The 23,687-nt window shown below is 46.0% G+C and overlaps 1 protein-coding gene across 1 annotated transcript in view; it reads right to left on the reverse strand.

Moving 5' to 3' along the window:
* Positions 1 to 3,998: 3,998 nt before the first annotated feature.
* SDCBP2 (syndecan binding protein 2) overlaps positions 3,999 to 23,687 on the reverse strand; it is a 45,255-nt gene continuing 25,566 nt past the window's right edge. The window contains exons 4-9 of the mRNA XM_040331252.1: positions 20,930 to 21,030; positions 12,685 to 12,846; positions 9,970 to 10,145; positions 8,968 to 9,139; positions 6,657 to 6,748; positions 3,999 to 4,905 (exon numbers count right to left, since the gene is read on the reverse strand). Of these exons, the coding sequence (XP_040187186.1) occupies positions 4,851 to 4,905; positions 6,657 to 6,748; positions 8,968 to 9,139; positions 9,970 to 10,145; positions 12,685 to 12,846; positions 20,930 to 21,030 (758 nt within the window). The 3' untranslated portion in view covers positions 3,999 to 4,850. The remainder of the gene's footprint in view (positions 4,906 to 6,656; positions 6,749 to 8,967; positions 9,140 to 9,969; positions 10,146 to 12,684; positions 12,847 to 20,929; positions 21,031 to 23,687) is intronic.

Genomic DNA, 23,687 nt, shown 5'->3' on the forward strand with positions numbered 1-23,687 from the left:
AGGGCCGCAGTTTGGAGACCACTGCTGTAGAGCAATAGCCACCCTGAAATGAATACTGAAATTCGGTTTCTCATAGTTGCGAGTACGTTTTAATACTATAGCGTTGCCGGTTCTTTCTAGAAGAAGTAAATGGCACGTTTTAGGCTAATCGACTCTTTAATAGAGAAACGAATGCTGATGTTTGTCACCAGATTGCACATTTCTGCATTTGCTGCATTCTTTTGGCATGTCGCATGGTTTGGTTGCACAGACCCTGGCTCATTTATTGAGACATGCTGCTAAGCCCCGCTTCTAATTGCATCACGTGAGGACATTCCCCCCCCTTTTTTTATTCTCCTCAACCTTTGTGACATCCATTATACTCCTGGCACTTTGGGGGTTGTGCTCCCCTATGTGTTACCCCCCCCCCCTATGCCCTGTTGGAGTCAGTGTCTGTGCAGGTCGCTTACATTGCAGTGTGTGTAATGCCCACTTGGAGGAGCTCTTTAGGGATTACCACAAACTCCACCGGGCGGCTCCGCACTTCTTTTCAGCACTTCAAAACTTGTTTTTTTGCACTTGCCCGATTCTCCTTTTTAGATTCCTGGGAGTCGGTGAACGGAATGGAAAACCTTTTACTTGGTCACTTGTCTCCCTGACACCGAGCTTTGTGGACAGGTAAATGTAGCTACTACTGCAATGAAGAAATCACTTATAAAGCTATATATAGAAAGAGAGATATATCTATTTTTGATGTTGCTTGTCATTTGCTGTCTGTCCTGCTGAATGTATTAAACTGGCCTGAGCCACAGTCATGAGCCATATCTGATCTTCTAGTGGTCTCTCCTGTCCCCTGGTATGCTGAGAGTTAAAGCGGTTGTAAACCCGCATCAACATTTTTTATTTATTTTTTTCTCCTGCAAGGCAAAAGTACTTACCTCGGAACGAGGTGTGTAAAACTTACCTGGTTCACGCCGAGCGAGAAATCATCTTGCTCCGGCATGTCTTCCGGGTATCGCCGCTCCAGCGCTGTGATTGGCTGGAGCGGCGATGACGTCACTCCCCCGCGCGTGCGGGAGATTTAAATTCGGCAAGGTCCAGCGGCTGCTGGTCCTTTAGCTGAGGATCCCCCCTGCATATGCGCCGATGCAGTCAGCGGCGCATTGCGAGGGGAATATCTCCTAAACCATTCAGGTTTAGGAGATATTCTTTATACCTACAGGTAAGCCTTATTATAGCAGTTCCCAGAGGGGGTTAGCTATTGTGGGGAGGAGCCGAGAGAGCTGGCGTGGGACCCCAGAAGAGGAGGATCGGGGCCACTCTGTGCAAAACGAACTGCACAGTGGAGGCAAGTATGACATGTTTGTTTAAAAAAAAAACCTATACAACCCCTTTTAAGGTATGACCTCATTATATGGTTTTGTTAAGGCCCCTTTCACACGGTCGGGCCATTCAGGTCCGCCTGTCACTTTCTTTCAGGGGACCTGAACGGCCGCTCCATTCTTCTCTATGGAGCGTCGGATGTCAGCAGAGACATGTCCGCTGACATCCGACCCGATCTGATCCGCTAAAATCAGACGGATGTTGATACGTCGCCATCCGTCCATATCGGATCGGGTGAGATCTGGTGAAAGCTGACATGCTGTCCGTTTTCGTTCGATCTCTCTATAAGAGACAGCAGTTCTGGACAAGCCCCTCCCCGCCAGATCAGCGGAGAGGGACGTGTCATCCGCCAGATCAGCGGAGAGATCTCACGCTGAGCTGGTGGACCGCTGCAAGTGGATCCATCCCTGTGTGGAAGGGGCCTAAATCTGAAGACAAAAATCAGCAGGAAATCTAATAGTGTGTATGGGGTCTAAGGCTAATAATATAGAACATTTCCTCTCTTATTGGTATCCCTTGGATGGAATATATATAAAATCACTGACTGCTTTTGTAGGCTGACTTATATACTGTATATACTCAAGTATAAGCCGAGTTTTTCAGCACATTTTTCTTTGTGCCGAAAATGCCCCCCTCGCCTTATACTCGAGTCGCCTTTTTGCGCCCGACCTCCCGGACTTTGGAGATACGGTGCCGGCTGGCCGTAGGTCTTGGCACAAATGTAGCCTCACTCTTCCTCTACAAGTGTGCAAAGTTTGTTGTCCGGGGGATCTACGGCCGGGTAGCACCGATTTATTAAAGCCGCGCACCCCTTCCATAGACTCCCATGTTAAACGGTCATTTCTCCAGTGACTTTGGGGACCCGGTACTGGCCTGTCGTAGGTCCCCTGGACCCGGAAATTGGCACACATGTAGCCCCATTTCTCCTCTACAGGTGTGCAAAGTTTGTTGTCTGGAGGACCTACGGCTGGGGAGCACAGATTTATTTATTTTTTCAAAGCCGGGCACCCCTTCTATGGACTCCCATGTTAAACGTCTAGTCATGGGCACAGTGAGGCATGCAGATGGACACCCTAGCCTTATACTCAAGTCAATGGGGTAGATTCAGGTAGCAATTACGCCTGCGTATCCATAGATACGCAGCATAATTGCTAAGTAGCGCCGGCGTATCTACTTTCTGTATTCAGAAAGCTAGATACGCCGACTGTAGCCTAAGATACGACTGGCATAATTCTCTTACACCGTCGTATCTTAGGGTGCATTCTTACGGTGGCCGCTAGGTGGCGCTCCGGTATTTTTTTTTTTTTTTTTTTTTTAAAGTGTATTTTGTGCGTGTGCTCGAGAGAGGAGCTGGACTGCAGGAGTTGGGAGTAGGCAGGCCTCCCCCAGAGGCAATCTGCCACCTTTCTCCATGCCCCGGGTGGCAATGACGGGTGTGTGAGGGGGTCCTCCCACACAGCCCGCCCTACCTGCTCCGCTTTGAAGCCCAACGGGGCAGAGGGACTCCCTATAAGGGAGTGAGAGGATTTGCCCGCTCAACCAGCCCCATTAGTCCTTCGCCTCTCTTTAGAGACCGCGTGGTCAATGTGCGTGTGTTAACCCAATTTAGAGTGCGTGTGTAGGTGTGGTGGTTTTTGTGGGAGGGGGGTGGGCGTACTAAGCGCAGGCTTACCTTGCATAGCACGCCCACCGGGAGCCGGGCTGAGACCACCAAACTCAATTCACATGAAGCCGAGACCGGGATCCGAACCTCTAGCTGCAGAGGTGAATGGCTTGTCAGCGCAGTGCCAATCGCGTTGAGCCACCGCAGCTCCCTAGTTTTCAGCATAGAGTATGCAAATTGCATACTAACGCCGATTCACAAACGTACGCGTGGCCGGCGCTCGTTTTTTACGTAGTTTTCGCCGTAAGGCTTCTCCTGCTATTAGGAGGCGCAGCCAATGGTAAGTATGGACGTCGTTCCCGCATCGCGATTTTCAAATCTTGCGTCGTTTGCCTAACTCGTTCGTGAATGGCGCTGGACGCCATTTACATTCACGTCGAAGCCAATTACGTCCTTGCGACGTCATTTACCGCAATGCACGTCGGGAAATTTTCCCGACGGAGCATGCGCAGTACGTTCGGCGCGGGAACGCGCCTAATTTAAATGATCCACACCCCCTACGGGATCATTTAAATTACGCGCGCTTACGCCGGCTCCTTTTACGAAACGCCGCCGCAAATTACGGAGCAAATGCTTCGTGAATGAAGCGTAGCTCCAGTAATTTACAGAGGCGTAGCGTAAAAACGAAACGCTGCGCCGCCGTATCAGTGCGCGCCCCTACCTGAATCTGGGCCAATAAGTTTTTCCAGGTTTTTGTGGTAAAATGAGGTGCCTCGGCTTATATTCGGGTCGGCTTATACTCCGAGTATATACTGTATATGAAAAAATGATCCTCTATCTTTGCTTCATCCTTGAAGCAGCTGAAAAAAGGGGAGCATCCAGAGGATGAGTGTTGAGCTTACCAGGGGTTGTGATCTGCTCCTGTATTACATTCGATGTATAACCATGTCTGTTTACTTCTGATGGGAAGTTTTTAGATACAAAAATCCTCGGTCCTTTTTGTAAAGTGTTCACATCCGACTCGGAGAAAAGGTAAATTCTTTATTTTACTTTTTTCTTTATTAAAGTATTGGAGTGTAACATAAGAAAACTGTACCAGCACAGCGGTATAATAAGAGTACAGTAAGGTTTACAGAACACAACATGATTTATAGATAAGAGTACCTGTCATTAATAAATAGGCCGCACCCTGAGTGCTGAGCAGCAATACAACTTGTTGTATAACCTGAAACTGGTAAACTTACTGCAGTAGAATTTTCTTGTTGATCCAGCCTTCAAAGTACTTTCACTGTTCATGAATGACAGGTTCTCTTTTAAAACATCACTACAAGTGTCACTTCCTCTAACTGTTTAAGTTTGGATGCGATTCAGAAAAGGAAAATGGACATAAATATAAAAGGGCGTAACTACTACATGGGTCGTCTGCAACCAATGAAAACTGGATAGAGAAGCGATGACTATGGAGGTGAGTGTGTCACGGCGTGTCTGTTTCGGATTGTCCTGATCTGCCTGTATGTATGGAAAGTGATCACCAGTGGCAGTTGCGGGTATTTTTATTTTTTTTGGTCCATGTAGCATGCAAGGTGGTAAAAGTAGATTCGGATCTGTCCGTCCCATTCTGACCTTGCACACTACACTACTAACTCGTATACTAGGCTTTCCATACAGATGGATCCACTAGGGTGGACATTTGGGCAGCAATACATATATGCAGAGTCAAACAAGGAGAAATCACAGCTTCTGTTATTCAGGAAGATGTACGCCATCAGATCGCCCCCACCAGGAGAACGACAAAAGTGCATTGTAGAATTGTATTTCAACCCCACACCATAAAAACAGTCTCTGAAAGGTGCACATTGCTGTGCCATCCGTGTACATGTCCCTGTTACACCTCTGGGATAGAGTGATCCATAGAGTTCTTCATGATACCAGATGACATTCTGCAAGAAAAGAACAGATGACCATTATTGATGATGTCAGGGCTGTCTTCCACAGTAACCCCTTCTGACCCCTCTTCCTGCTTCTGCTCACAAGGCTTCCTAGAGGTGAGATGTGTGCAATCTATTCAAACTTCAAGGAAGCTAGAAACTTTAAAAAAATAAAAACCTGCTGTTTAGTAGATATCTTTGACTAAGAGTCCTTTTCACACTGAAAACGCGTAGGCATAGGTGGTAAATCGCTGCTAGTTTTAGTGGTGCTTTACTGTCTTTTTTAGGGGTGCTTTTAACCCCCCACTAGCGGCCGAATAAAGGGTTAAAAGCGTCGCTGCCAAAGCACTTTGCTTTGATTTCAATGGGCAGGGGCACTTTAGGCGTGGTGTATACACCGCTCCTAAAGCGCCTCAAAGAAGCTGCTTGCAGGACGTTTTTTGGCGTCCTGCCAGCGCAGCTCACCAGTGTGAAAGCACTTCGACTTTCACACTGGGATTGCAGGTGATGCTTCTTTTCAGGTGCTTTACAGGCGCTGTTTTTAGTGATGAAGCACCTGGAGAAATGGGTCTTAAGTGATTGTAAAGGCAGAAGGTTTTGTATCTTCATGCATAGAATGCATTGAGTTAAGCCTTCTGTGTGCAGCTCTCCCCTAATACTCACCTGAGCTCCCTCTCTATCCAGCGATGTGCATGAGTGCCTTGGCCATCCAGGACTCTCCCTGCTAATTGGCTAAGACACAGCAGTGGCGCCATTGGCTTCTGCTGCTGTCAATCAGTCAGCCAATCAGGGGAGAGAGAGCAGACCCGAACTGTGGCTCCACAGCTGAATGGACAGAGCTGCAGCTCAGGTGCCCCCATAGCAAGCTGCTTGCTGTGGGGGGCCAGAAGCACCAGCGAGGAACCCGAGAAGAGGAGGATCGGGGCTGCTCTGTGCAAAACCATTACACAGAGCAGGTAAGTACGGTAATAATATGTTTGTTATTTTTAAAGAAAGACTTCAATATCACTTTAAAACACTGTCCTGCATGCACATTTGTCATCACGGTCTGTGAATGACCATTAGAACATTAGGTACATGCACACAGCTTATTGTGGGGCATGGAACTCTCCCCATTCACATAACTAGACTCCTGTGATGGTTCAGAGTCATTCACACAGCTACTTGTAGGAATGCTTCAGATGCAGCTGTAGAAACCTTGTACAATAAACACTATTGCTCAGCTGCAGGGAGGAGCTTTGCCCCAATGGCTGGGTGATCTTAAAGGATAAGTTCACTTTAAAGAAAAAAATAAAATAAATTCACTTTTTTTTTTAAGATAAACAAAAACGTCATTTATTTTGAGCCTGTAAAGCATTGCACCAGTCATCAGCAGATTGCTGGTGCAATGCAGGTCTCCATCAGATCTGCCGGTGTATCTGCTTTCCCATACGGCCAAGCAATCTGACAGGAAGAGAGAATGAACTACAAGCTGATAGCCGCAAAGATTGCTGGACCTTGTAGTTTTCCATTCACAGGACACTGTGGATGAGTGATGCCGCCGGAGCCCCGCTCAGCCTTTTTTTTTTTTTATTGTGACATCTAGTGGGGGGTGGGGAGAAGAACCCCCACTAGCTGTAAGATCAGGGATCAAGGAGGTGCGGGGGCCGGTCTGTTCCCAACAGGTTACACCCTGAATATAACATATTACGAAAGACGAACCTTTACTTTAAAGATAGATGGACGCCCTCCTCTCTGTATGGTAGGATGACATGTGATCTTACCTTTTTATAATGTGTTCAAATATAACAGCGGGGATCACTGTCACGGTTACAGTGCGGCTGCTTGATGCTAAAATGTCCACAATCTGACGATCCTATGAGGAAAAAAAAAAAAACACTTTAACGCTTGAGCTGTCATCATCCAGGGACAATGTGGTGAACACCATTTAACACAAATGTTTACTTGTTGTCCTATCGGTTATGAATACATGGTTTTCAATGTTGGTACTACCTCTGTTATGACCACACTTTTCCAGTGTAAAATTATTTAAAATCTAAATTCATTTTTATCTGTTAAAAAAAAAATATCTAAATTTCACTTTTCTGTCACAAAGTAAGACAAGGCATTAAAGTTATCAACTTTGTAAGAGTTTATTGAAGGACACATGAGAGTGAAGGGGGCTGAGCCACTGGCACCATTTTTGGTTTGAGAGCCCAGGACTTGTTTTATGTGGCCTCCGGGGCCTTGACCCTTTGGGTCCCGGTATTGGCTATGGTTTCACAGACCCTGAATGAGTGGGCCAAGCTGCTACACCAGGGGCCGACTACAGAGCAGGTCGTTCTCTCCCCCCCCAGCTTATGTTGGACTAGCAGAGCAACTAGTCTGGGGCTCCAATACTTGTGCAACGCAGCCATGGACTCATTCTAGTGGTCTCTGATATTGCCACTTCCTCAGTGGTCTTGCGGTGTCTCAGCTGGCTTAAGTGCTGGTTGGCTGACCAGCCTTCCAAGAAGGTACTTACAAAAAAATGCCATTCCCAAGTGTCCGCCTATTCGGCACGTTCTTGGATGCATCATCAAGAATGTCATTGGGGGGGGGGGGGGAGACAACCTTCCTCGGGCTCTAAAGCTTAAGGATTCTCGTTGCAAGGCAGGTCCTTCTTTTTAAGCTTACAAACGTAATTTTTGTGGTCAGGGCTCCTCCTCAAAGGACAAGGCCACCAAACCCTCTGCCTCCTTTGCCCACAAACCACCTTGGCAGCCCAAGAACTCAGTCTGCCCTCCTCCACATGATGGTTTGACCCCACGCCTATATCTCAATGGGTGGGTGTTTTTTGTTTGTGGATTGCTGGCTTGCTCACATTTCGAACAGATGGGTCCTTTCCCCCGGATCCGTTCTTTCCTTTCAATCTCCATTCTTCTCTGCGTCGTCTAGCCAACCTGTGTTTTGTGGTGCAGGGTCTTCTGGATCAGGGCATCATAGCCCCAGTTGCGTCCTCGGCACGGTTCAAGGGATTTTATGCCAACCTTTTTGTTCTGAAGAAAGACTGAGTTTGGTCTTTTTTGGATAAAGTCCCTGAAATTCTTCTTGAAGGTGTGAAAGTTCTGCATGGAATTGGTGTGCTTGGCCTTGATTTGACATAAAAACACTTCTCTCCACATCCCCCCATTTGTCGCTACCTTCAGAGGTTCTTCCATTTCACAGCCTGGCTTTGGCTCCACCAAAATCCTGGCCAGTGGGTTGACACTCCCACGTTTTTCTGTGGTACCTGGAAAGCCGGCTCCTGCGTGCTTTATTGGCTGGCCTGTACATAACCATCAAGACCCTGGAGAATCTGGGGTGAGTCTTCAATGTGTGCAAGTTGGTTCAATTTCCTCCTTGCATCTGGAATATCAGGGCCTCTTGCTGGACAAGTCTGTGGCCAAGGTCTTTCTCCCTCAGGAGAAGTTGCATCTTCGCCTCCCCTTTGAACACTATTGCTCAAGGGAAAAAAACAACCCTGCTCACCTAGGAATGCTCACTCTAGGGAAATGCTGCCACGTCACTAGTACAAGGGGCACTCTCCTGTCCAAGCTGCAGGACCAAACTTTACCAGTCATGGTGGGTGCACTACACAGGGTCTTCAGGGAATCTTTGCCCTGGATCGGTAGAGCACCCATCCAGCAAGGTCATCAGGTACTCTGTACCCTGGAGATCATTGTATCTCACACTGGCCGGAAGCATTACAGGCTTGTCCCTGCACTTGCTTGTGGGCTCCAGGTACAGTTTCTCTAGGACTACTGGCTGTGGTGACCTATCTGGATAAAGCCCATGGAGGCACTTGTCCCAAGTATGAGACTAACGCTCATAAAAGGTGATAAGAGAAAACCTCTGTAAGCCATGCATAACTAGGAACATATGCTAATAACTGAAGCTTAGCTGGGAGGGGGTTATATCGAATATATGTGTGTGTTTCTTTATTTTCTTTGGACTAGATCCTTTTTAATCTGAAGGTAGCAGCATAACCCGAGTAGTCATGTAGTCACGTAATGTGCACTTTAGAAAAATCATTCTGCTCCCTAGATGTTCCCACTGTATGAGAGCTCGGCTTACCTTGAGTCCTATGACGTTCTGCCCATTGACCTCACACAGATAGTGGTTGGTTAGCAGCCCATTTCTGGCGGCAGAGCTGTCCTTCACCAGGGATGAGATCTGTCCTTTCTTGACAATGAACCCGACTTGTCCTGCGCTGTCTTTCTGCAGCGTTATTGTGCGCTGGAATGGACTGTGAACAGAATACACAAGTTTTACAATTAAATGGTTTACTTCAAGTTTCATTGCAGAGACCTCCTTAAGAATGAGTTGGTGGTTTTCCTAGTACACAGAGGAGGACATTGCTGAGCTCTTCTTTATGAGCCAATTAATGCCTGGCTGCTATATTGATCCTAATGCTTCAATTCTTTCTGACTCCCTGACAAATGTGTAGATCAGTTCTGTCTGGTCTCTGACTTTAATAAGGATATTTAAAAGCAAAATGGAAGGATGAGGTAAGTGAAGGAGGACTGCACTAAGGTAAAGAAAGCTATTTAGGGGAAAAAATTACCTTTACAACCCCTTTGATATAGCAATGCTTCTAGTCTTAGATAAATATGTTCCAAGTATGTGTATCTCTCTCCACTAGGGGGCAGTGTACTAGTGCAATGTCCGTTAACTCTTGTGTGTCTCTCTCCGCTTCAACATTACAGGCCCAGCGTATTTGGCAGATCTCAGAGATAGAAGTGCTACTCTGGACACTTGATGACAGAATGATGTACGTCTGTGGTCTAATAAATGTTTATTGGCTAATAAAGTGGAATTTGTGGTCCGTTTTACCATCCAGGAATGTTTTGTATTAATAACAACAAATTGTGTAATTAAACAAACTGCAGCCGGTGCCTCCAGCTGTTGGGGAGATACAAGTGTGTAAACTGCTGATTGATCGATCTGAGTGTAGGGGGCAGTCAGGTGATCGGGTGTGTGTTTGTGTGTGTGTGGGGGGGGTCTGCTCACATTCTATACAGGACTGTCACGGCACCCGGGGGGCTCTCACATTGCAGGTTATCTTTGGGAACTCACCGGTCTCGTACAATCATGCTGATTCGGTCCTGTCCGGCCTTTTTCAGCGCTTTGTGTGCCTTGTCGGTGCTCCATCCTGCGCAGTCTTGTTCATTGATTTGCAGAATCTGATCCCCAAACCGTAAGCCGACCAGAGAGGCCGGAGAGTTGGCCTGAACCAGCTGGACAAATATTCCCTGGAAAGACACGGCAAACAATTCCTCAGTATCTCTGCTGCCCCAAAACTGGCCTTTCCAATCACCCCAAAGATCTTCCTCTATTTTACATCCCCCCCCCGTGCTCTCAGATGCAGAGTTCCCACGTTCTGGAGGAAAGTACCTAAAGCCTCGTACACACGATCAGTCCATCCGATGAGAACGGTCTGAAGGACCGTTGTCATAGGTTAACCGATGAAGCTGACTGATGGTCCGTCGCGCCTACACACCATCAGTTAAAAAAACGATTGTGTCAGAACGCGGTGACGTAAAACACAACGACGTGCTGAAAAAAACGAAGTTCAATGCTTCCAAGCATGCGTCGACTTGATTCTGAGAATGCGTGGATTTTTAACCGATGGTCGTGCCTACTAACGATCGTTTTTTTTCCCCATCGGTTAGGAATCCATCGGTTAATTTTAAAGCAAGTTGGCTTTTTTTTTTTTTTACTTAAGGTTAAATAACCTATGGGGCCCACACACGATCGGTTTGGACTGATGAAAACGGTCCATCAGACCGTTGTCCTCTGGTTAACCAAACGTGTGTGTACGAGGCCTAAGGCTGGGTTCACACCTAGGCGAATTGGATGTGGAATCTCCGCATCCAACTTGCAATAGTAGGAGATTTTGACCGGCTCTCTATGGAGCCGGTTCACATATCCCTGCAGTGGGTCCGGTGCATTTTGCACAAAAACAATGTGCGTCTTCTGGTCTGAAATTGGACCTAAAATGGTGAACCAGCACACACCGGACCCCTGCTGTGAGGCGCATGCGGCTCATTTGTGAACGGAGCATTAGACTGGAGCTGACAGAATCAGAAGCATGGAAAACCGGCTTCCTTCTTTCCTTTTTAAAAGCTGAAGATAGAAGCTGATTGGATACTATGCACAGTTGCTCCATATTCTGTTGGCACCATTTTTTTCCTAATATCCTATCTTGGTATTCGTCATACGAAAATCTCATCCAATTAACTTGTTTGTTACATTACAGATAAAGCAGGGGAGACTTCATGACCTAACTCGGAATCTGCGCCGTCCTAAGTTTAAGTGTATTCTCAAACAGAGATACACTTAAACCTATCTAAGATACGGCAGCCTGCGCCGTCGTATCTTAGGGTGCAATATTTAGGCTGGCCGCTAGGTGGCGCTTCCATTGAGTTCGGCGTAGAATATGTAAATAACAAGATACGCCTATTCACGAACGTACGTGCGCCCGTCGCAGTAAAGATACGCCGTTTCCGTAAGAGATACGCCGCCTAAAGATGCCCCCCAGGTGGCGTAGCCAATGTTAAGTATGGCTGTCGTTCCCGTGTCGAAATTTGAAAATTTTACGTCGTTTGCGCAAGTCGTCCGTGAATAGGGCTGGACGTAATTTACGTCCACGTCGAAACCAATACGTCCTTGCGGCGTACTTTGCCGCAATGCACACTGGGATATGTACACGGACGGCGCATGTTCGTAAAAAACGTCAATCACGTCGGGTCACAGTTAATATGCATAAAACACGCCCCCCACATCCTCATTTGAATTAAGCGCGCTTACGCCGGCCTATTCACGCTACGCCGCCGTAACTTAGGAGGCAAGTACTTTGTGAATACTGCACTTGCCTCTCTGACTTACGGCGGCGTAGTGTAAATACGCAATGCCGCCGCAAAGATGCGTGCCCCCTACCTGAATCCAGCTATTAGTCTGGCCATAGACGTTGCAAATTTATTTTCTCCAACCAGGGGTTGCAGTGAAGAAACTTGCATGATTCCCTCATCAACAGACAGTATTGTCAGGGGAGTCCCTCTTGCCAGGCCATTGTCTTCTCCAGGCGGGGCAAGCAAATCCAGAAGGCTGGTTGCACCCAAGTTAAAGGGATTGTAAAGGTACATTTTTTTTTCCCTAAATATCTTCCTTTACCTTAGTGCAGTCCTCCTTCACTTACCTTGTCTTTCCATTTTGCTTTTAAATGTCCTTATTTCTTCTGAGAAATCCTCACTTCCTGTTCTTCTGTCTGTAACTCCACACAGTAATGCAAGGCTTTCTCCCTGGTGTGGAGTGTCGTGCTCGCCCCCTCCCTTGGACTACAGGAGAGTCAGGATGCTCTCTACGTTGCAGATAGAGAAAGGAGCTGTGTGTTAGTGGGCGTCCTGACTCTCCTGTAGTTCAAGGGAGGGGGCGAGCACGACACTCCACACCAGGGAGAAAGCCTTGCATTACTGTGTGGAGTTACAGACAGAAGAATAGGAAGTGAGGATTTCTCAGAAGAAATAAGGACATTTAAAAGCAAAATGGAAGGATGAGGTAAGTGAAGGAGGACTGCACTAAGGTAAAGGAAGCTATTTAGGGGAAAAATTTACCTTTACAACCCCTTTAACTTTAGAGCTATATACCTTTACCCATTAATGGTTCAGCAGGAACCGGCTAAGCTTTAAAACCATGTATGGTTATAGGGATAAGATCTGAGAGATTTAAAAAAAAAAAAGGATGATTTATTACAATCTTTGCTTTTTGGAGCAGTTCTCCTCATGTGCTTACCTTGTCCACATCTCGTAATCTCAGGCCCACCTTCCCTTTCTCGTCTTTGCACAAGATCAGCTCCCGCATTCCATGTTTGATTTCAGCGCGTCTCAGACCAACGTCATTACCGGTGACGGGGGCAATCAACCCGCCTGAGATGGTGTGGGGGACCGCCACTTCCTGCACAGAAAACACACCTCAATGTCAGTGGACTTGTATCAGAGGCAAAATGCATTAAAATAAACTTGTTTTCTGCAAGTCTGAAAAAAGTATGATTGTGGTGTGTGTATAAGGGGATAATCTAAACTTCGTTGTGCCCCCATTAGGGAGAGTCACTCTATTTGTCCTGTGTATGTTGGATGGAGTATGGAATGATCAGACCTTCTGGTGAGTTTGTATTGCTGAGTCCCCAATGAGGAGATTTCTTCTACTTTTAGCCTGAAATACCTTTTCACAAAAAGGAAGGGGAAACCCAAAACTTTACAGTTGTCACCCCAACAAGAGATGAGGGTGCTGTGTCACATTCCGCTCCCTATCACAGAATGCTGCGGAAGCAACGTTTTTCCGCCGCCATCTTGCTACACCCCACACTCCTGGACAGAAAAGATAGAGTGAGAAGGGGGCAAGCGGACATCTTGTTACACCCACCGGAGTTTTAGATTTGAGACTTATTTTCAACACAAAACTGAGCTTATATGCTTAAAGACAGTATTTGGAAATCCGACGGACTGTTTAAATGTTGAAAGCAGCAGCAAACCTGCTGACCTTACATGGTTGATGTGACAACACCTCTGATTTTCACATTTAACATCTAAACAGTCCGTCGGATTTAAAAACACTGTATTTAAGCATATAAGCTCCGTTTTGTGTTGAAAATAAGTGTGAAATCTAAAACTCAGATGGGTGTAACAAGATGTCTGCTTGCCCCCTTCTCACTGTATCATTACTGTGCAATGGTGTGGGGTGTAGCAAGATGGCGGTGATGGAACGTCACTTCCGGAGCGTTCTGTGATGGGGAGCGGAATGTGACAACACAAGGGCACCTGTTCCAGTGGCAACTAGGATAGGATTTCCCCTCACTTTCTGTTGTCTTTAGGACCGGAAGTGCTGTGAAATTTCCCCATTGGGACACAGGCAAACAAATATGTCTGGGGTTTTATCACTTTCCTACTCTTTCTCTCCAAAACCCTCACTTGAAGTGGTTGTAAATCCTGTTGCCCCACTTGTATCCACAGGTGAGCCTATAATACGGCTTACCTGTAGGTACTGTAAATATCTCCTAAATCTGCATGGTTTAGGCGATATTTACCATATATGCTTGTGCCAATGTAATTGGTACATGCGTGCACACTGAAGAAACGGCTCGATCGCACCATTTTCTAAAGGACCTGGGCCATGACCGGTGGCTCCCAATGACCGTGCTGGAGCCTGCGAACCTGGAAATAACTCCGGGAGACATGTCGCCGGTCACATCGGTGTATGGGGAATGCTGCAACGGCTTCAGTCTAAGGTACGTTTTTTTTTTTTATAATGAGCCAGTATGCGATGCACACTAGCTCATTATGCCTTTGTCTTGCAGGTTTTTTTTATATATGGGTTTACAACTACTTAAAAAAAAAAAAAAAATGTGTATGTTGCCTATGAAGATGCCAGCTTGCTGCCTGTTACATTGATCCCACACTGACCCCCAGGACAAGTGTGCCAATCACAATTTCCTTGCTCCACTTGTCTGTGGTCAGAGAATCCCAGGATCCAAGAATTTCCATAAGGATGTTGGCAATAGCTATGAACTTCTAACTTCTAATATTCTATAATATTTAAAAAAAAACAAAAGCTGGAATTCTCCTTTAACGTGAATATTTCTGAACCCTTCATGGACAAAGCATTGTCTCTATTTTAAAGGCTCAACATGCTCACAATATAAGAGCTGCGGCCCTAAATTCCAATCCCTCGAGCACCAAAGCCGTGCTATATAGTGGGAAAACAACCAATAAATGTAACGGGATGGATGGTGGTTCAGCCTGCTTGCCAATGAGACATGTGCTACTAATACTATAAAATAATCGAAAATTATATACAATTTTTTTTGGCTGCCAAATATATATTACAGACACGGCAATCATCATAGACTTGGGTAGGTGGGACAATCACAAGGATCCTCCTCAGAAGAATCTGATATCTTCTATATCTGTGATATAAACACAAGCAACTCTCAGCATTAGAGATGGCCTAGTGGGTTAGTAGGCTGACAATGATTTCTTTTGTATCATGGGTTCGAATCCCACCGGCATAAACTTCAGTTTGTGGCTGAGAATGAATGGACGCCATCAGCCAACACCACAGCTTAAATATTTGGCGTTGCTCATCCAATTTTATTTACGAAGTCTTGATATTTAATGAGATGACTGACAACCCCCTCCTGAGCCAGAACCTTAACACGAAAATATTCCAAAAATATTTTAAGTCCCATTTTTATCCAGCTCATTCCAAATATTTTTGCATATATTGCTCAGACCATTTGAGTTTGAAGTCGGTGGTCGCATTTTATTTACCATTTAGCTGGTGGCTAACCCTGAACTGTGCTATGGTGTAGTGGTTTAGTAGCCAGCTTCATAGAGGCTTTTTTGGAGTTGCAGGTTCAAATCCCATGTCTTCTATATGAATTTGTGTTTAATTTACTCCTGAAATAATGGAAAGAACACTGAGCAGAGGCGAGTAGCTCAGAGGATAAGAGTGCTGACCCAGAGCGCCGTAGACCCGAGTTTGAATCCACATAAGCTCTGCAGACCCCCCAAGGGCAAATATCTGAGGGCGCAGCAGACCCCGAGCTCGAATCCCTGAGTGGAAGTCTGGAGGCCATGGACAACCCACCAGTCTGCTCCAGTCCCAGGTCCCCACAGGCCTGTAACATGTGTGGGCATCACATTAGGTTGTGGACACCCCGCCTCTTCGGTCCACAGTCTGTGACATCACTGCAACATATATAATTAGAATGGGCTGTCTTACCGGGGCAGCTCATTCCAAAAGCAGGGACTTAGGTTTTTATTGCCTCACCCCCCCAGGTACTACACAGTACCTGAACCACCTGCTGGTGAGACAGGGTAGTGAGTCTGAAATATTTCTCACTACCTTGTTCCACCAGCAGGGGGCTCAGGTACCATGTAGTACCTGGGACTGAGAAGAGGTAGACACCAACTCAGGGATTTGAACTCGGGTCTCCAGCAGTCCAATCACAGCTCTTACCCACTGAGCTATCACTGCTTCACACCAAGCTGTGTACTCGTCCTCCTATTTCTGGACTACACCCAATAAATCTAACCAGAACCCTAAGCCTCACCATCCAAAATAGAAGACAAATACTATGGGTGCCACTTGGCAAAAGAAAGAAAAAAGAGATAAGTCCCACCAAGTGAAATATATCATTTTAGATGGAACATTGTTTCATCCGAGTTTCAAAATAAAAGGACAAAGACTCTAGGTGCCACCGGCAAAAGAAATAAAAAAAAAAAAAGTCCCACTAAGTGATATATTTTATATGGAACATTTTTTTTTTCCTCCGAGTTTGTTAAAACAGATGAAAAGAAAAGTCTAATAGAGGGAAAATATTTTAAGTGGCAACAGCAAAAATAGATGAAAAATATGATAAGTCGCACTTTTGGATGGAAATGTCTCCAGCAGGACAAATCACTCCATGAAGTTGTTATATTTATATAGCTCTAACGAGCAAGGCTCTTTGATCCCTCCTGTATTGAATTGTATTGTAACTGTACTGTCTTCCCTGATGTTGTAAAGCGCTGCGCAAACTGTTGGCGCTATATAAATCCTGTATAATAATAATATTACAGGAACTCTATTTCATCTTTTGAAGGAGGGAAGGCGAGTTACAGAATAGATGCTCAGAGGATAATGCACAGCTGGTTATCAGCCAGCAGAGGGCGCTGTTGTACCATCATCATCATATATACACCTAGAGTACTATTCTCCTGACACAAAGTTTTGTAAAAATTAATGAGCCTTTATTTTTGGGCAGAGGAGGGAGGAGAAACTGCTGCCCACAAAAAAGAAAGGATATATTTAAAAAAACATGCTGGAAGGAATACACAGCCGTACTTTCTGACCTCCTCCTGCATATGCGATTTACAAGCATGGAGGTTAGAAAGTCAGCCTAAAATCAGAATCTGACCTAAACCAGACAGCATTGGACCAAAAGGCGCAGCTTATTTCCCTTCCTGGTCCTAGATTTCACAGAGCTCCCAATACACAGGGTGGGTAGAAAAGATAATGTGGGGGTAGTGGCACTGCCTATTCCTGAAGAGTGACCTACAGGACTTTGAAAAGGAAGAGTGCTGAAACTCTGATCCCAACAATACTAGTAAAATATAAGTCCAGTAAATACAATCTTACCATTAGATATGCGTACCTAATGATTGTAACCTGTGACAGTAATGAATACGATCATAAATGTAGCTGTGCGTGCCAAGTGGCTCTGGGCTATACCAGTCCCAAATATAATAAGGCTAAATATAAAGCACTTTATATGGATTGACACATATATTGGGTTTAGTGCTAAAAAGGTGGTGCAAAAAAATGTCTAGCAGTAAACATAAGCTGGCATAACAAGAGAAATGTAAATATAAAAACAATTTGTAAGATATGAAAAACATGAATTGATATATAAATAGTGTGAGGAGCAAGTGCTAAAACCCACACCAAAAGTGTATATCCACAATTAATAAAAAAGTCCAACGGAAATTATATCCAAAGATGGTCCATTTGTAAACCTCCAAAAGTGTAAAGAACCAAATCTGTGCGCAGTCCCGCAGTGATAGGTGCTCTGCTACGCCAAAAGATCTTGAGGTGACTAAAGATGCTCCCCCACAAGACACAGGGGGCCATATTCTCGTATATTTTAGGCGGGCGGCGCGTAAGCCATTTACACTCCGCCGCCCCAACCTACAGGAGCAAGTGCCCTATTCCTCAAACACTTGCTCCGTAGTTTGGGGCGGCGTAGTGTAATTGGCCCGGCGTATCCCCGCGTAAATCCAAGGGGGCGGCTTGTATTTAAATTAAGCGCGCCCCCGATTCGAACGAACTGCGCATGCCCCGGGCTCACAATAGCCCAGTGCGCATGCTCCAGTTCTCGGCGTAAAACGTCAATGACGCCAACGTGTGCGTCATTGACGTAAAGTTGTATTCAAGAACGACTTAGTAAAACGACGTAGCCGACGGGAAAACACGACGCGGACCGAACGCCATACTTAACGTGGCCTACGTAAGACTGGCGTAAGGTTACCCCTCATATAGCAGGGGTAACCTTACGCCTACGCAAACGACGTAAGCGACGGTTACGCGACGCGATTTCGTTCGTGAATCGGCGTATCAGGCTCATTTGCATAAACAAATGAGACCTGAACGTAAACGCCACCTAGCGGCCGGCGGAGAATTACATTTAAGTCCGACAGTGTAAGTGTCTTACACCAGTCGGATCCTAGCCTAAATCCGGCGTATATTGTTTTGTGAATACAAAACAATGATACGCAGGCGGGAATTTTCAAATTACGCCGGTGTATCAGTAGATACACCGGCGTAACTTGTTTAAGAATATGGCCCAGGGTGGGTAGGTCTGCTTTCTGAAAACTGTGCTTTGTAACCTTCTCTTCCCAAGCTGGCTTTATTCCCAAATGAGATTCAAATCTCATAAAGCAAGTGACCAAATCTGCTGAATGTAGCGCCAGCAGCATGATACATAGGGCCTTCTGTATATGAGAGGTGGAAAGGCGTCTGCAGTGGGAGTCTTACTGGGGCAGCCTGTTCAAAAAGTGGGACTCAGGCTGGGTTCACACTTGTCCTACAAACGGTCCTACATTGGGAGCCTCATGTAGCATGACGTGTGAAAATCAATGTTTCCCTATGAGAGCGTCTTGTAGCGTCCTACACAAGTCGGTCCGACTTTGAAAATGCTCCCTGTACTACTTTTGGTCCTACATTGATCCTACTTCAGGCCCATTGAATATCATTGAAGTCGGACCAAAGTAGTATCCTGTTCATGAAAGTAGGATGGATGTAGGACCAATGTAGGATAAATGTAGGACCAATGTAGCAGAGCAAAGTAGGATGAAAGTAGTGTAGTAGTGTGAACCCAGCCTGAGGGTGTGTGTGTGTGTGTGTGTGTGTGTGTGTGTGTGTGTGTGTGTGTGTGTGTGTGTGTGTGTGTATATATATATATATATATATACACACACACACACACACACACATATTATGTATATATACACACACACATACATATACACACACACTCGGTACAGTACCTGAACCTCCTGCTGGTGAGACAGGGTAGTGAGTTTAAAATATTTCTCTACCAGCAGGGGGCAGGCACTGCACATCACCTGAGTGGAGAAGCAGCTTGCCCTCAGAGGCATTTTAACTCAGACCTCTAGCAGGCCAACCAGCGCTCTTACCCTCCTTGCCACCACCTCTTCTGCTTGTTCTCCTTCAAAAAATACAAATACCCGACAGCATTAAAAAAAAAACTGTAGCTTGGGGCTTAGCGGTCTGCAGCTCTCCTCTGCAGACAGTTCAGTCGACCGTCTAGTCAATATTCGAATCGCACACGGACCTGGACTTTGAAAAATGGCTTGTGGAAAAAAGGTGGGTGCTGAAACGATCCCCAACTGGGCAAATTCAGTCGACCAGGCAGCTTACAGTCAGCCACCAGTGTTGCCAATCATCAGTATTTTTACTGGCAGACCGGCCAGAGCCTCATGTGTGGGTCTGTGGGACGGGCCAAGGCATGCTGGGAGTAGGCCTGTTAGTGCTGTTCGGACTGAGAGGAACACCCGAGTCCTGTCCCTGAGCCACCCACTTACTATATTGAAAGTAAAATAAGAAATATGCTTTTTGCCCTAATGTCTATTGCTAATTGTACTTATTTGTAGCCTAAATACTGAGGGCCAGATTCTCAGAAGAAGTACGCCGGAGTATCTACTGATACTCCGGCGTACTTTCAAATTTGCTGCGTCGTATCTTTAGTTTGAATCCTCAAACCAAGATACGACGGCTTCTGGCTTCGATCCGACAGGCGTACGGCTTCATACGCCTTCGGATCGTAGGTGCAATACTTCGGCGCCCGCTGGGTGGAGTTTGCGTAGTTTTCCGCGTCGGGTATGCTAATTAGCTTTTTCCGTCGATCCACGAAGGTACGCGCGGTCGTCGCATTCTCTTACGTCGTCGCTAGTCGGCTTTTCCCAGGGTATAGTTAAAGCTGCTATTTTGTGGTCTAAAGTTAGACTTGCCATGTTAAAGTATGGCCGTCGTTCCCGCATCGAATTTTAAATTTTTTTTTTTTTTGCGTAAGTCGTCCGTGAATAGGAAATGACGTAACTCACGTCGACGTTCAAAAAATGTCGGTGTGACGTCATTTCGCGCAAAGCACGGCGGGAAATTTCAAAACGGAGCATGCGCAGTTCAATCGGCGCGGGGACGCGCTTCATTTAAATAAATCACGCCCCCTACCCGCCCAATTTCAAATACGCCACCAGAAAAACACTACGCCGCCGTATCTTACGGCGCGAAATCGCTGTGGATTCGAAATTCCGCCAGGTAAGATACGGCGGCGTAGCGTATAACTGACACGCTGTGCCAGGGCAAATGTATCTGAATCTGGCCCTGAAATTTTAACTTACAACTGTAATTTTGTAACTTTTGGAAATGTCAGTAAAAACTTGGCTGTGCCAGTAAATTTCAATCTGGTAGGTTGGCAACACTGCCAGCCACACCTTTATGTATCATTAAAGTGGAAGTAAGCCCCTATGGGTTTTACTTCCTCTATGTGTCCCTGCAAAGGTAAAGCATCGCATAGTAGCCCATTATGTGACACTTACCTGCAGGAGAAGCCCGCGATGTCACCATCTTCCACACTGGCAGCAAGCGTCCATTCTTCACCCCTCTTCTTCCAGGGGCCGCGAACTTCGGCTCTGTGACTGGCCGGGGTCGCGTGACGTCACTCCCGCGAGAGGCGCCTTTAGCGGCATGACCCCGGCTGGAAACGGAACAGCGTGCCCTTTCAAGACGGCGCATGCGCTGTTGAAGGCGTCGCTCGGTGAAATTGCAAATATCTCCAAGACCGTGTAGGTGCAAGCACCTACAGGTGAGTCTTAATCTAGGCTTACCTGTAGGTGTAACTTGTCCCCGAGGGTTTACAACCACTTTAAAATAGATCCAGTCTATTAAATGTAGAATCTAATATCTCAGCCATACTCACATTTCCCCCGGATGGCACCAGTGAGAGATTAAGCTGCAGCTCCTCATCAGTCAGTGACAGCCCCATGTAATTGTTCAGTTCCATCAGACTTGGGTATAAAACTATAAAAACACAAATAATAACACTATTGTCAGCAAACTTTCACATATGACAACAGGAGGTGCCATGGCTGATCTTCTTCTGAATATGCTGGGTTAGTGACTTCAATAGCCTGTCATTAACCAGAAACAAATATGTATTGCAGTGTTGACTTCACTCCGACTTGCTTGTTTCAGGTCCATGACCATAGAAACGTATTAAAGAGAAAAGTGTCACCATACCCATGTAGGCCGTGGTGGCACCCCTGTCCCCCCATATTCTCCCCTTTACCTGCACTCCCATGTAGGAAAAAGCATGTGAAATCCTCCCCTGTAATGGACCTAGCAGTCACTGTCACATGACCAGGAGAATGCCGAGGAACCTTTTCTGAAGTCAGAGCGACTTCCGTATTGCCAATTAAGACTAAAATGGGATTTCACGTCATGCGACTTGGGGTCTCTCAAGTCGCAGCATTTCTAACCAAGCCTAAATCTTTTCTCATTGCTGCATGTCCATCCTCCAGAAGGAACACTAGTGAAGCATGCAGGGGTCACTGCTCTCCGGGGTCACAGACACAGCTGATTTCAGCTATGGACAAGGTAACATTGATTTACTAGAATTGCAGAGTGCAAAATCTGGTGCAGCTGTGCATGGTGGCCAATCAGCTTCTAGTTTTTTTTTTTTCTGTCAAAGCTTAATTGAACAAGCTGAAGTTAGAAGCTGATTGGCCACCATGCACAGCTGCGCCAGATTTTGCACTCTCCAGTTTCAGTAAACAAACTCCAGTGTCTCTTTAACCCTTTTGCCGACCGCCCACCGTAGTTTTACTGCGGCAGGTTGGCTCGGCTGCGCAAGATCACGTAATATAACGTGATGTTGCTATGTGGTCACTAGGGGCACGTGCGCGCCCCTGGTGCCGATGCGAGCGCCCAGCGGGCACGATAACCGCCGGGCACCCGCGATCGCCCGTGACAGAGCGAGAACCGGGAGCTGTGTGTGTAAACACACAGCTCCCGATTCTTTCAGGGGGAGACATGACTGTTCGTCTGTTCATACAATGTATGAACAGCGATCAGTTATTTCCCCTAGTCAGTGCCACCCACCCCCCCTTCATTTAGAACACACCTAGGGAACATAATTAACACCCCCTAATTAACCCCTTCCCTGCCAGTGAAATTTTTACAGTAATCAATGTATTTTTATAGCACTGATCGCTATAAAACCAAAAATTGGTCAAAAGTGTCCGATGTGTCCGCCATAAGGTCGCAATACCGATAAAAATCGCTGATCGCCGCCATTACTAGTCAAAAAAAATATTAATAAAAATGTCATAAAACTACCCCCTATTTTGTAGACGCTATAACTTTTGCGCAAACCAATCAATAAACGCTTAATTATTTTTTACGAAAAATATGTAGAAGAATACGTATCGGCCTAAACTGAGGGGAAAAAAAAGTTTTTTTAGATATTTTTGGGGGATATTTATTATAGCAAAAAGTAAAAAATATTCTTTTTTTTTTCAAAATTGACGCTTTATTTTTGTTTATAGCGCAAAAAATAAAAACCGCAGAGGTGATCAAATACCACCAAAAGAAAGCTCTATTTGTGGAAAAAAAAGGACGTCAATTTTGTTGGGGAGCCACGTCGCAATTGTCAGTTAAAGCGACGCAGTGCCGAATCGCAAAAAGTGGCCCGGTCATTGACCAGCAAAATGGTCCGGGACTGAAGTGGTTAAATTCAGAGGCTGAGTGGCCAGGTAACTTGTATTTTCAGAGGAAGGTCAGCAATTGTCTTTATTTCAAGTTCCTGTGAAGAAACAAGGGGCTTGTCTTTCCCAGTATCATGGATTAGTAATAACAATTCTTACTATAAGTCAATGAGGAGCTGTGACCAGGGCTGGTTCCTAACATCCCTCAGTAGAACACAAGGTGCACAAAAAAATAATGATAGATTATATATATATATATACACACACACACACACACACTCAGTATATAGCTGGTTGTCTAAAAATTTTTTTACCAGTAGAATCTCACATCAGGACAACAGAAAGGGGAATTTGGACACCAAACCAAATAGCGTTTTTTGCCCTCAGACGAGCCTACAATTGCTCTAGAACTGGGGTAGGCAATCTGAGGCCCTCCAGCTGTTGTGGAACTACATCTCCCATGAGGCATTGCAAGGCTGGCAGTCACAATTAGGCCCCTTTCACATTGGACCGGGAGCCGCGGTGGCGGTATATCGCTGCAAAAAATAGTGGCGCTATACCGCCCGGATTGCCGTGGGAATCGGCCGCTAGCGGTGCGGTATTAACCCCCGCTAGCGGCCGATAAAGGGTTAATACCGCCCGCAATGCGCCTCTGCAGGCGGTATTGCCGCGCTTTCCCATTGTTTTAAATGGGAAGGAGCGGTATACACGCCGCTCCTCTCACCGCTCCAAAGATGCTGCTGACAGGAGATTTTTTTGTCTCCCGCCAGCGCATCGTCTCAGTGTGAAAGCCCTCCGACTTTCACATTGAGGTAGCTGGGCAGGAGTTTTTCAGGCGGTATAGCAACGCTATTTTTAGCGATGTACCGCCTGAAAAACTCCTCAGTGTGAAAGGGGTCTAACTCCCAGAGGCATGATGGGACTTGAAGTTCTGCAACAGCTGGATGGCCCCAATTTGCCTACCCCTGCTGT

This window comes from Rana temporaria, chromosome 12 (genome assembly GCF_905171775.1).
Source record: "Rana temporaria chromosome 12, aRanTem1.1, whole genome shotgun sequence".
NCBI lineage: Eukaryota > Metazoa > Chordata > Amphibia > Anura > Ranidae > Rana > Rana temporaria.